The 14,663-nt window shown below is 39.4% G+C and overlaps 1 protein-coding gene across 1 annotated transcript in view; it reads right to left on the reverse strand.

The window, feature by feature from the left end:
* Positions 1–14,663, reverse strand: part of LOC149242106 (putative aldo-keto reductase 1) — a 430,501-nt gene that overhangs the window by 89,113 nt on the left and 326,725 nt on the right. Inside the window, exon 5 of the mRNA XM_089374178.1 lies at positions 10,377–10,476. Within this exon, the coding sequence (XP_089230304.1) occupies positions 10,377–10,476 (100 nt within the window). The remainder of the gene's footprint in view (positions 1–10,376; positions 10,477–14,663) is intronic.

Consider the following 14,663-nt stretch of genomic DNA (forward strand, 5'->3'; position numbering starts at 1 on the left):
TATAGAGTCAAGCCGCATTTATCTATGTTGGGTTTCTCACTACTCGCTTTTCTTCCTTTGAGTGGGCAGTTTTGTTCAAAGTGTCCATTATTGTAGCATAATGAGCAAATCAGATCAAATTTGGTCAAAGGATCAAACGAATTGAAGGTTTTGATTTGTCCCTGCCTTTTGGGGGCATATGGTTTGATTATTTGATCCTTTAGCTTTGGTGTTTCACTTCTGCGAGCCATGCAATGTCTGGCTTGATGACCAAAGTTTTTACAGTGAAAACAATGTCCAAGAAAGATAGTTATGTACCTGTTGTAGTAGCCACAGTTTGAGTCAATTTCCTTCCTTGGAATTACTCCCGCTTCATTCTTAGGATTTGAGATGGGCCTTTGATGGAATACTGGTTTGTATTTGTTGTAGTATCCATGATTCGAATCCACATTCTTCTTTGGTTTTATTCTCTCTTCATTCTTTGGATCTGGGATGTGCCTTTGATGCCACACTTTTTCTTCTTTTGAGTTGCTAGAAAGTGCATCGGCATAGATTTTCACACTGTTCTTAGTGCTTGATGGTTCTCCTTTAAAGCCTATTCCAGACTTGTCATGTTGAGGTTTTTGAATTTTTAGGATAGTCTCAAGTATTTAAGAGCTTTTCCAACCCCTTTTGATTTGCTCCAATTCCTTCCTCATAGATACTATTTTAGCTTCACGTTCTTCGCAAGTCTCTTCTTTTTCTTTTAGCTTTGTTTCCAATAGACCTTCTCTTCTTCTTGTTTCCTCGTTTTCTACCTTGAGAGAAATGATTTTATTCCGTAATTTCTCATTTTCTTCAATGACACTTATTAACAGTTCATCTACATTTCCTTTTAGCCCTGAGTCATCTTCATTTGTGAATGCCATGAATAACGTTTCTTGGTTTTCATCATGGTCACTTTCCTCATCTGATTTCCTTTTGATGACTACAAATTCATCCTCATCAGACTCATCTTGCTTAGAGAAGAAGTTCTTCTTATTGAACCCTTTCTTTTTGTGTGCCATTCTTTTAGAATTTCCTTCATCATCACTATCATGTTTATGAGGACATTTTACAACATAATGACCTATTTTTCCACATTTGAAACAGAAAAGAGGGTACTTACCTTTTAGCTTAGATCCTCTCTTCAGCTTTTGTACAAATTGAGCCAATTCGAATTCCACGTCGGAGTCATCACTACTGTCATTCCTTTCTTTCCCCTTCTTGGATTTTGAGGCCTTGAATGTTGCATCTTTGGAGCTTGGGCCACCTTTTCTCATCTCATAGGCAGTGAGGATTCCATGGAGTTCATCCATCTTGAGAGCATCTAGATCCTTTGCTTCTTCTATGGCGCTTATTTTGGAGTCAAAGCTGTCTGGAAGAGATCTTAAGACCTTTTGAACAATGGTACTTTCTTCAATCTTTTCGTCCAATCCTTTAAGGGAGTTGACCACTTCAGCTACTCGGAGGAGGTATGCTACAATATCTTCTTCATCTTCCATCTTCAGACTTTCAAATTGCCTTCTGTGAGTTTGAAGCTTTGCCTTCTTGACTTTTGAGTCTCCATCGTATAAACCAACTAGCTTATCCCACATTTCTTTGGCAGAGTTACAATTCATTACTTTTGTAAACTCGAAATCAGTGATTCCACTAGTGATGGAGTTCAAGGCTTTTGCATTGGCAATGTAGGCTTTCCTCTCGTCTTGATCTGTTGGAAGAGTGGTAGGCATTTGGTACTCATGTTGAACGAAATGCCAGACTTCAGGTCCAAGGGACATTAAGTAGTAGGTCATTCTCTTTTTCCAGAACCCAAAGTTAGTGCCGTCGAACAGAGGAGGTTTTCCTGATGCTTCGTGATTTCTCATCATGACTACGAATCCTTCTTCAAGCTATTAGGCTAATATGAAGAAGCCCGCTTTGATACCAATTGTTGGAAATACTGAGAAGGGGGGTGAATCAGTGTTTCTTTTTAATTGTTCTTGTTATTACCAAAACACATATATATATATATATGGAACACAGAAATATATCGCTGGAATTACTGCTTTTATTAACACAAATAGTGCAATAAAATGAATACAATATATATATATATATATATATATATAACTGGTTACAATTAGTTGCCAAGCTCCAACTTGGACTTCAGTGAGGCTCCAACCTCCAGAGCACCAACTCTGTCTTGTAATAGCTCTGCACTTAGGAGCACCAACTTCCAAGGATTTCAATCCTGTTCAGTTCCGAGGCTCCAACCCAAACCTAGTAAACACTATTTTGTTGCAGTTCTTTGTTATGCTGAGCTTCTCCTTCACTCTGATTCTCTTGCTTCTCCTGCCTCTCCTGACTCTGCTACCTCTACTGCCTCTCCTACCTCTACTGCCTCTGTTGCCTTTGTTGCCTCTGCTGTCTCTACTGCCTCTCACACAGATTATCCACGACAACAACACATCTCTCCTTTTTTTTTCTATTTTTATGTATTCCTGATGCCTCTGACTGTTCGTTTTCGCCTTCCACTGGCTCTTCGGCTTCTTCCACGCTTGCTTTAGCTTCCTCTGCGCTGTCCTGTCCTTTGGCTTCCCTCAACTCCATTGATTTGGCTTTTCGGTTTCCTCTGTGCTGGCTTTCCATTAAACTTTCTGGCTTTTCGGTTGCTGTGTGTTAAAACTGTAACACTGCCCCGTTTCTTCAATGATAACAGGCACCCACAGAGGCTTTACAATGTAATCTTCTTTGGCATATATATATATGTCACCTCCTATAGCTCTGTTTTCTTCCTCCGATGGCTCTATTTTCTTCCTTTGGCTCCTCGAGTATTGCCATATTGACATCAATGACAATCTATGTCAACACTTCAACATCAATGGGTGTCTCTAGCCCAACAGGGAGGTCAGTTGGGAGACCAGTTACTTACTTCTCAGTAATTGAGTTGCAGTGCAGCAATGGGCAACACGATGCAGCTTGATGAGAGGAGGTGCAGTGCGGATGCAGTACTGGGAGAAAGGACTAGCAGCAACACGAATGCAGAGGGAGTTGTCGTACAGATGTAGCAGTGGCAGTGGCAGAACCATGGGCAGCAGTACAGGATGCAACAGTGCAGAGGATGTTGGGTAGGAAGGCCTAGCATCAGCATAGGTACCAATGCCGGATGATCAGAGTAATACTCAATGAGGAGTATTGGTAGAGCACAATCCTCACTAAGAGGGAGTGTTGATTTGGGGTAGCATCAAATGTGCTCTAGCCACGAAATTTGTTGGAGAGGTTGGGGCACATGAGATCTCCAATACCCAGAAAGGGTTAGGGCAGATTCTAAACAGATCAGGAGATATTAAAATAATTAATATTTTTAATGGAGTTCAAATAAAATATTAATGTGTATTAATATGAATCTGTGTTAGAATGGTCCAAAAGACATGGATCAAGCCAAATCTAATCTTAGCCGTTGATTAGGGACTTAATCTCGGCCATTGAGATGTCAACAGGAAAAGTATAAGAGGAGGCTTGAGGGTCACTTGGAGAATACACCAGAGTGATCAGTCATTCTATTCTCTAGAGCGGGGTTTGCTAAGAGAGATAGAATCAGTGATCGGGAGTGCAGCTGAGGGGCATTGATTACAGAGAAATAGAGAAGGCAGAGATTGTGCCGGGAGAGCAACGCAACAACCAAAGAGAGTGATGTAGAGTCAACAAAGGCTCACGCAAGGCCACGCAGAGGCAGCCAAGTGTTGCGCAGAGCACCAAAGAGACCAGCGTGTCTGACGCAGAGGCCTAGAAAGCTGACACCTCCTCGGGCTGACACAGGCCAAGAAAGACTAACACAGGGCCAACATCAAACAGAGAGGGGCTGACGCAGTCCAGATTGGGTAGACGCTGGGGTTGCACAGCAGTTTTGTGCTGAGGAGCTGCCGGAAGGATTTTCCGGGGTTTCAGCCAGGAGATTTCTCTCAAACTGTGAGGTATAGCTGCTAAGAAAATTCTCTATTGGGTAGGCCAGTTTTCGGCACCCAGATTGTACTCTAATATTGCTTAATAAGAAAACCCTCAAATAATTGCACTGGTTTTCCCGCATTGGGTTTTCCCGGGGACATTGGTCCAAAAATAATGGTGTCATGTGGTGTGTTTGTTCTTGTTTCTTTTAGTTGTTGATCTGAAATATGTTGAGCATGCACTGGTGTTTATTTTCAATATTTACTTTGTAAATAACTTATTAAAGAAAAATAACAAGTAGGTAGGAATAAAGCAGAAAAAGTGCATGAAGGGTTTCTAAACTAAGTAAACTTGGAAACTTCAACAAGAGGCATGGTGGACATTGCAGCAATGCGGGATGGCACAAAGGGGTTTGCAGCGGTGCAAGAGGCACAGAGGTGTTGCAGTAGCGCAAAGATTGCAGAGGGAGCACGAGATAGCGGCAGAGGCAGCTTCAGCATTGGGAGTGTTTCTAGCCTGACAGGGATGTCAGTAGTTGGGTGGATTAGTTACTTACTTCTTAGTAACTGAGTTGCAGTGCAATAGCAGTGAGCAGTAACACGATGCAACATGATGAGAGGGGGTTATAGTGCAGATGCAGTGTTGGGATAAAGGACCAACAGCAACACAAATGCATAGGAGTTGTCGTACAAATGTAGAAATGGTAGTGGCAAAGCCATGGGCAGTAGTACAGGATGCAGCAGTGCAGAGGATATTGGATGGGGAGGCCTAGCATCAGCACAGGTACCAGTGTTGTATGATCAGAGTGATGTTCAGATGTGGAACATTAATAGAGCACATTCCTCACTAAAAGGGAGTGTTGATTTGGGGTAGCATCGGATGTGCTGGAGCCATGAAAATTGGTGTAGAGGCTAAATCACATGAGATGCCCAAGACCCAGAAATGGTTTGGGCAGATTCTACTCGGTTTAGGAGATATTAAAATAATTAATATTTTAATGGGGTTACTAAGTCTAAACTTAGGAAAAATAAAATATTAATGGGTATTAGTATAGAACTGGGTTAGAAGGTTCTAAAGGACATGGATAAAGCCAAATCTAATCTTAGTCGTTGATTAGATATGTAATCTCGGTCGTTGAAGGACCAACAGGAAAAGTATAAGAGGAGGCTTGAGGGTCAGTTGGAGATACACCAAAGTGATCGATCATTCGATTTTCTAGAGAAGGGTTTGCTAAGTGAAATTGAATTAGTGATCAGTTTGCAGCGAAGGGCAGTGAGTACGAGGCAGAGACAGTGCCAGAAGACTAGCACAGAGGTAGAGAGGCAAACGCAGAGCCAGAGGGAGCCACGCAGAGGCAGCAAAGATTGCGCAAAGGCCAGAAGGGTTTGCGTCATCCACGTAGAGGATGCAGGAGTGATGCAGAGGGCCAGAGAGGTTGAGAAGAGCCTCAGAGGGCTGACGTAGAGGGTTTCAGGCTGATGCAGAGGCCAGGAGGGTTGACACTGAGCTTCAGATTGTGCTGGAGAGGGATTTCGTGGAGCAAAATTTCCGAATATCTGCTTCCAAAGAGAGGTATTTCTGTCGGATTTTGTATCTCTGTCAAGTGAGCCAGTTTGGCACCCAGTGTACTCAAAAAAGAGCTGCTTAATAATAAAACCCTCATAACTGCAGCACCAGTTTTCCCATGTTGGGTTTTTCCAGGGACATTTGTCCAAAAATAACGGTGTCCCTTGCGTGTTTGTCTATTTCTTTCAACTAATGATTTGTAGATGGTTGAGACTGTATTGTGTGTATTTCAGTATTTAGATGATTAAATAACTTGTTAGTAATTAAACAAGTAGGCGAAATAAACCAGAGAATACAGATAAAATTTCTAATGGGTAATATTTAGAAATTTCAACACCCTTCTCTCCATTTAGGGAGAGAAATCTATGGGTGGATTGACTTTTGCATTCTTTTAGTTTTCATTTTATTTGCATGCTTACTTGGAAATTTACACAACCTCATCATCACAATTTTTTTATTTAGATAAGTTTGCTACAATTTCACTTAAGCTTTGCATCCTCTATTTCATGTTGCTTTGAGCTACAAGTTGACACTTTACTTTAAGCAATGCATTCTTCACATGCAAGAACTTTATATTTCTAGCAAGCTTTAATTTAGTTTATTAGCTTCTTTTTATTTAGCTTGGCAAATTGTTTCATGATCACTTGAGTACATGTTTCATTTCTATGCTACATTGTTATCTTGAGTATTTAAGCATTATATCATCATTGTCTACTTGAAACAAGTTTTATTTTCAAGCAACTTACTTACATCATTTTAATTCGCTTGCAATCAATTGCACATGCAACACTTGTAAGCTAACTTCCATTTATTTCTCCAATTGAAGTTATATTTGCAATTTATGTTGAGCACTCTTTCCTTATTTTGAAGCATTGCAAACCAATATTTCTTTGGAAAACTTACATGCATTCCATAGCTTACATCTCTAATTCAATTAACCTCCAACTTAAGTTGGTTGTATAGACTTTAGGGACCCTCCACCCCTATTGACTCTTCATTGTGAGATCTGGATTTCCAGGCAAGGATGAGGTCTGGGGAGAGAAATTCAATTGAAACTTTGTTTTAAAATACAACTAATAAAATAAACCAAGAGCATCTCTACATCACAATTTCACTTTACTTGCTATACAACTCTCTTATATATGTTATCTTGAATTTATTTGAGTCATATTTGCAAATATCATCATTTTCTCAAGAAGCATTTGCTTTATAGTGCAAGTATTTGGATCTTTTACTTTTGCAACAATTAGCTTTCTTGAGCTTGGAATATCCATCATTGGTGCAACTCCATTTCAAGTTATTTCACATATTTGTTACTTTGATGGTCATTTTGCGCATGAGTAGTTGATGTCATTATCTTGTCATTTGAGCATTTACTTTCAAGTACTATCTCCATTATAGTTGCAATTGACATTTATATGCTCATCTTGGTCTAACATTTGATCTTGCAGCATTGTGTGTCATTGTATATTGATTTCATCTTTTCCCAAGCTATTGTTATTCACTTGAAGGCATTGGTCTGTACTTTGAATATATCATTGAAATTTGCTCATTTATTCATATGCTTGCTTACTTCTTGAAAATAAATTATTTTTGACAAACACTCCACTTAACTTAATCTCTTGGAAACTCATATCATATAACGTTTCATCAAGGACCACCCCCCTTAGCTTACCTAGGAGAAAGCTTTAACGGAAAGAGTTGGGAATAGGTGATAGTCTCATCTCTTAGTTTTGCCACCAAACCACACCGTGTGGGGTTAAGAGCTTTTTTTCACTAACTTAGGTGTGTGTGCTACGCAGCAACAACAGTACTGAAAGATCCCATGGCATGGTAATCTACTCTCTGATATAGTGGAAGCCCATGGCTCCCAACGCACACCCTATAGATGCCAATATGACCCTCTGGAGGGCTTGGACCCCATATAGAGAGACCAAACCCCAAGATGAAGACCTACCTCCAATCCTGTATAAGATCCAACGCGTCTCCTCAACTTCCAATACAACAAATCCTCAGTGCAATTGAGTAAATGAGCTTACAAATCATGGGAGCAAGTGGACACGTCATAGTGGCATTCCCTTCCATAATGGGTTTTTGAGTGTACAGGTGTCTCCATGTTCAAGAAGGAAGTTAATTAAGGACCCTGTTAGGTGGCTTCAACCTCTAAGGAAGTGACAAGTCCATGGTACATCCATCATGTGCCAGGTGCCATGTGATATAATGATGGAATGGAGTGGGGCAATAAAGAAAGGCTCCAAGCCACATACCATAGTACAAGTGTAGATGTGATGAGGGAAGCCCACACTTGGGTGTATAGATGTAAGAGGGAACAATCGTGGTACATGAGTTACCCTGGCCTTTCCTTTTCCACCCTTCTTCATATGTCTTTTGCCATTTTATTGATTTTTCTTTTATAATTGCTCGGGGCTCCAGGGATTAGAGCATGATGTGAATGATGCAGCAATGAATACCCCCTTTAGGTTGGGCAGTTCATCACCCACTAGGAGTTGGGACAATCATGGGTTCCTTAATGATGCAGGGGGCCAATATAGGGGCCCTAGGAACCAAGGTAATGGCCATAATGATATGGGGTAGATCTCATGATGGCTTTTGCCCACATGCTAAATTTGAATGTCCCGGCCATCTTTTGCATTTTACGGTACAATTCTTGCTAAGAGTGGCCAAATTATGCTTTTTAGTTTTTTTTAGCTGCATCAACCTCTAGGGCATCGTTCCAAGCTCGACCCAAAGTATGAACAAGGGGAGGAGGAGGCTAACTCCTTGTGAACCCAATGGAAAAATGTGGAACCGGATGGGAAATATGTGAAAAGGGGTCATAATGAGCGGAGGGGAGTGATGTATGTGATGTCGAGAAGCGGGACCACGTGGCCAGAATCAGGATTTCCCATGTAGTGCCACTCTTCAAGCTAGTAGGCAATAAAGGAGATTCCATGGGACTAAGATACAAAGTTAACCACCAAGTTGGACAAGGGGACAAGAGTAGAGACCAAGCCCATTCTTTTTGCTGAATCCCCCCCACTAATCCACGCCTAGAAGTGTCTGTGATAAATAAGAAAAAATACCCAACTACATAGTGAAAGCCATACCTTCGGGGTTGGAAGGCCCACCTTCAAACATACGATCATAACAGATGGGAGAGGGGGCATAATGGCTGGCTCAAGTGGCAGAATTGGCTACAAGGGGCTACTCGCTGTCGGCTGAGGACCATCTAGGAGAAAAAATTCACCTATGGGCATCACCCACAGGTGGTGGATAACAGGCCCTCTTCTACTCTATCATCCACATTACATTTCAACAGTTACTTGTCATTTGTCTAATGTACAAAGACAAATTTTGGTTTTTGTACTCATATTGTCATCTATGTTCCAGCGGCCATTGTGCTTAAATGGTGAAATACATGAAAATTGAAATCGTTGTTGTTCTATATCTTCTCTATTTTTATCTAAAATTTCTCTATTTTTATAATAGCACAAATATTATATTTTTTATTTTGTCATTTTCCTATTTTTTTGAAATTTCCATTATTTTTTTAAACCTGTGTCTGCAAACATTTCTATTTAACTGTTCTGTGAACATAGGATGTGTATCATGGACACTTCAAATGGAAATTATGAAATTCTCAAGAGATACTCAAAGAACAAACTACTAGATAGAGTTTGGTATGAGATACTCAAACAAACATTGGCAAGACTATGAGCAAGTGGCTAAGGGAAGCAATTGTACAAGTGTCAAGAAGTGACATGAGCTTATCTCTTTCCTTCAACGGATAGGCTATTGATAAGCACAAGTCTCTAGATGAAAAGACAACAGTTGAGATGTTGAGAAATAAGTTGTGATGCAAAACTAGCGAAGAAAGGCTGAGAAAAAGTAGACTTAAATACCTGTTTATTCAACAAAGTTGCCCACTTGTGACAGATTCTGGCACTGACTGTAAATGAGCTCTTGGAACATGTGCCTCCACTTTTCGATGCTAAGGAAATTCCATGGAATTAACGATGTTCCCAAAAAGTGAGCCTAAAAGTAAAATGTCTTGGGGAAGAGCAAGTGTCATTTGACAATTTTGAATTTCTGGGTTGAAATATTTGTATGAAAGTCAAATGTGGGCACTCGGCTAGGTAAGCTTGGGAGAGATATTAGCACAAAAAATTGTAACTGGCCTGCTAGAGATGTGCAATAATTGTCATAGCAGCTATGTAATAGATAAGAATGTACCTTTGATGAAAGAATAAGTCGGTAACCCATTGGTTAACAGTGCGTAATAAACATTTGGATGGGCAGGTAGTAGTTATGGTTTGTATGTAACACAAAAAGGATCAGCAGGCTAGTTGGTGAGATGTGAGCATTTCAGACTGACTGCTTGGATATGTATATGGAAAGAAAATGAATGATGTTCTGCATGAGAGGCAGGGTTGGTTTGATTCAAGTGTTAGTAACCTCACATATTTTATCTTTAACATGATAAGCTGTGTTTCTTTCACATCTGAGCTCTTAATATTTTAATTGACGACATGCCTTACCTACTTGTACGCTCATGAAGCATTTCCTAATTCAAGATATATCAAGTAGGGCATTTACAATTCCAAGAAACAAAACATGATGCCGGTTGTTAATACTAATCCACTTTTAGATTATGTAGCTAAATCAAAAGGTTTTGATTTGCAATTTCCATTTTTTGGTCAGACCATTACAAATAAAATTCGAGTTCTCTATTTGACAGGAACTGAAGATCAATAGTTTCATCAGAGCTATTTAACACACATGGTTATTAAAACTATAATAATAAAAATGCTGATTTCTCTTATAATGGAGTATAAATGTAAATGTTGGGATTCATTCAATCCAATTTGAGGACATTAAAAGCTTACCAGTCTACTATCACCCTCATGTAAGCTTTCAACAATTGCTTTCCCAGCAAAAAATCCACGTCCTAGAGGACTATAAGGTACAATTCCTATTCCCAACTCCCTGTAAAATGTCCAGAAGAGATAGGGAGAGATGCATGATTAGTGGTTCAAAAGTCAAAGAAACATACATCAACCATACAGGCCAAGATAAAAAAGGGTATCTACCCTATAAGCTCACATATTTATATGTCACTTTTCTCATTGCCATGTTGATTCTTTCTACTAGATGTTAAGTAGCATATGTTGATTCCCTATTTCTTCAATGTTCCTAAAGTATTCAACTAAGAGAAGAACAAACACATTGCCATAATAACAAGACAGTTAAGTGGTGGATAAGTCTAGTGCTCAACTTTCAAATTTCATCTTATGATCCAGGCTCATAACATGCTAGCAAATACTGTATCCTTGAAGGAATACTGATAACAAAAGAATAATGTGAGCTTCTGTCATTACTAAAAATTGTCCATTGGGAAGTTAGTCCCAGGGGGTTAGAGAACATCCAGATTCATTGTCCCTATTCAATGAACCTCTCACGTGCAGATTAGTGCTCACTAATCAGAGGGGAGAGACCTTAAGGTAATCTCATTGTTCAAAATAGTGAAAATATGTAAGTGATGATTTCAAATCAAAGAGAAAAGAATGTAGGTCCACAATTGAACATTGTAGATCCACTTACAAATTCTTCAAATCTGTGCCAAAAACTTCAAATCCAATGATATTAGAATTCAGAACTTTTATGTGACTGCTGCCAAGTCCAGTGGACAATGAAAAGAATATGGAAAGAGCAAAAATCAATGAGGTAATCTAAGATTAAATCCTGTTGATTTATAGGATCCTAAGATATGAATCATTAAAGAAAAAAGAGCTGGAAGATTAAAATCCAGGTGTCAGCAGTTTTACCACACATTGCATGGTGGCTGTGTCACAACACTCCATGGCCACTTGGCAATTGTCAAAACACAATACATGAGCGTATCCTGGAGAACAGACATCACTGGTCATACATCTGTGATCATTAGAAATTTATTGGTTGTGATCTATGTGGCATTTCATGGACACACATAACTTTTCGAACATGGCCCTTGTCATTCACCGAGGAACCCCGAGATTTCCTAATAATTGACTGTTCTTGCAAGTGTGTATTGCCTTCATGTAAAGTTATAGATGCAAAAAGAACCATGCCCCTGGTAATATTTTTCATCACATTTCTCACTGCCTTCAGCATATGGATGGTTTCCTTGGTGGTGTACATCATTAGGAGGGTGTATCACATCGCCCCTTTCTCACCCCATGCAGCATCCTGGTCATAATTTGAGCTCCAACAGCTTTGTCATATATTTTATTACACTTGTAGACACATGACATGTATTTAGACACTTCCTAATAGAGACCGCACAAATTTTAGGCTATTTGTGATAAATTAACGGTTTTTCCTAAGTCTAGACTAAGGTTTCCAAGATTAATTGTTTAAAAGATCATTATCTTCACTTTATTTTCGATGCCTTGCCTATTTTGGCTATGAGCCCTGTTTTAATAATGTTCATCCATATGGCTTGTTGACCCTGCCGCCTACACCTATCTACAAGTCAGTGAGAAAAGCCTTCAACCCCACAAGGTGTGGTTGGTGGCAGGGAACTCAGAGAAGGGGCTGTCACACTGAATCCCTTCTCTCTCCGTTTAAGCTATCTCCTAGGTTAGCTAAGGGAGTGGTCCCTGTTGACCCTGCAGCCTACACCTACCTACAAGTTAGTGAGAAAAGCCTTTAACCCCACAAGGTGTGGTTGGTGGCAGAGAACTCAGAGAAGGGGCTGTCACACTAATCCCGACTCTCTCCGTTTGAGCTATCTCCTAGGTTAGCTAAGGGGGGTGGTCCCTAATGAAAAGTTAAGTTTAAAAAAGATGTGAGTTTCTACGAGAATTGTTAAAGTTAAATAGATTATTTCTTTAAGATTTATAACCAAACCTAATATGAGCAATAACCATAAACACATAAGATAAGAATGAAATACATAAACAACCAGTGCCTTCAAAGTATTGCTCTTTAAGAAATGGAATTGTTTTTTTCTTTTGCTTAGAATGAAGTGAAATGCTTTCAAATAAAAGCCCAAATAACCTTGGACTTGGGTTTCCAAATGGAGAAGGGTTACTTAGCCTATGCTTCAGCTCTCTTTCTTCAAACTTGAATTGCCTCCAAGAACACCTGTAGGAAAACAAGCAAAAGAGTTTTCATGCAAAATAAATAGGAACTCAAATGCTAGATAAAACCAATATGCACACAAATGAAAGAAGAAAATATATGATATTTTTTTAAGATAGAAAAGAAGCAAAGGGCTCATGAAACCCCCTCTTAAATAAATCTCTTGATGTCTTATGAGATTGTTGGCTTGAACAACTTGTGGGATCATTGATATCCTTGGAGGTGACTATTCCAACCAAAGAAGTTCTCACACTCCAATAGAGTTGGCAACCTATCCTTTGAACACAAAAATGCCTACAAACCAATTGTTAGTGCAAAAGAGACTTGGCATATAGAGACCAAGTTGAGCTTGTCATTCAACCGAAAATAACAAGCTACAACAAGAGCTCAAAATATACCAAGCCCAAAGGAGATTTGAGATAGCTGCAAATCTCTCCTCCCTAGACAATAATGCCCTCAGGCAAATGCACAAAAAAAACAACTTGATAGCAATGTAAAATCAAATGAATAATAACATCAAATGACACAAGTATACCTCATCAACCAAATAATGCACCACAAGAGAATCTAGTAACCCCAAAGACTTTTATTTATTTATATGAAAGATGAATACAAAATCCAGCAGAGGCTCCGCAAGCCCAACAGCTCGTTCAATCGATACAAATGAGAGCTCAAGACTCATATAAATAAGAAAATGGGAGATGATACCAAGGAAAATTCTAATGACAAGTGGAGATGGATTGACAATCCCAATGTAGAAAATCAAATCACAAGTGGCAAGATGACTGGTTGTAGGTGGAAAAATTGACTCCTTGACTGTCCATCAAATATCCTCAAATCTGTTGTGTGTTTGGCTACCTCTAAACTGCTGTTGACACCTCAAACAACCAAGCCAACCAATTGTTGTGTAAGCTGTTATGAAGATCTGCGTGTAGCTGTTATGGTGATTGTGTATTGACTGTTGTTAACTATGCGTATAGGTTGGCTTCATTTGCTGCGGGTTCCCTTATGCTAGCTGCTTGGTGCATGTGTACAGTTTGGTGGAGATATGTCCTTGATTTCATGCACTTAAATGATCTTTCCAAATCTTCGTTGAGATGCCTTGATATAGCGTTGATCTCTGACCGCCAACGTGCACCTAATTTGCCCATACGTGGACCTGTCTCCTTGATTGCTAGCGTAAATATCCTCTTAAAAATCTGTTGTGTAATATCATGAACCTAAAACTGCCTATAATTGTTGTGTACAAGCTGAACTGAACTACTATTGGCTGATTTGCATGGAGCTGGACTAGCCGTGTTGACACTTTGACTAGGCCAGTGTGGATCTCTTTTATGGCATGTGCTTATTTGCTTTCGGCTATACGTAGATTATGGAGAGTGAGTGGGGTTGATTCCACACTCATTTTATTAGAATCTGAACTTTAATCTCCAACATCAATTAACAATATAAAATATTTCAATGTGGCCTCTTTAACTCATCGTGGAACCTTTTAACTTACCATTTGGAACTTTGACTTGGACTTTCCTCCATATGGAAAAATTTAGAAAATTTTTCACTTATTGAATTTTTTTTTTATTTTTTCTCATTTTTTGCCACTGTCACTAGGAAAATCGGCTTTTGAGCGACTATAAGTCATTTTTTGACCCTCAAAGTGGGCCCTAGGATAACGTTGGGTCTCTGACGATGAATTTCGAATAGTCACACGCCCCAGACATTTCCTAAGGCCACTTATTTACACCATTACATAGAAAATAATTAAAAAATCCCGTTTTGTGAGAAATTTTTAATTATTAAAAAATCCTACTTAGACCTAGCCAAATTCCATGAAATTTTTTGTGTGATCTAGTATGGTAATATACATCGACTCTAGACACTAAAATGTGTTAGGGGCTCAACCTTCAAACCGTCACCCCGGCTTTGGGGTAAAAAATGAGTGAAAAAACCCAAAAAATTATCCACCTCTGAAAAAAAGAAGGGATAATTAACCGGATAAAAAAAACACTCCAAGGTGTACTCATTTGCTGATCGAGTCCCAACATCCTAGGCCT

This window comes from Pinus tabuliformis, chromosome 8, assembly GCF_031772625.1.
Source record: "Pinus tabuliformis cultivar Carrire ecotype Pingquan chromosome 8, CPIR1, whole genome shotgun sequence".
In the NCBI taxonomy this organism is placed as follows: domain Eukaryota; kingdom Viridiplantae; phylum Streptophyta; class Pinopsida; order Pinales; family Pinaceae; genus Pinus; species Pinus tabuliformis.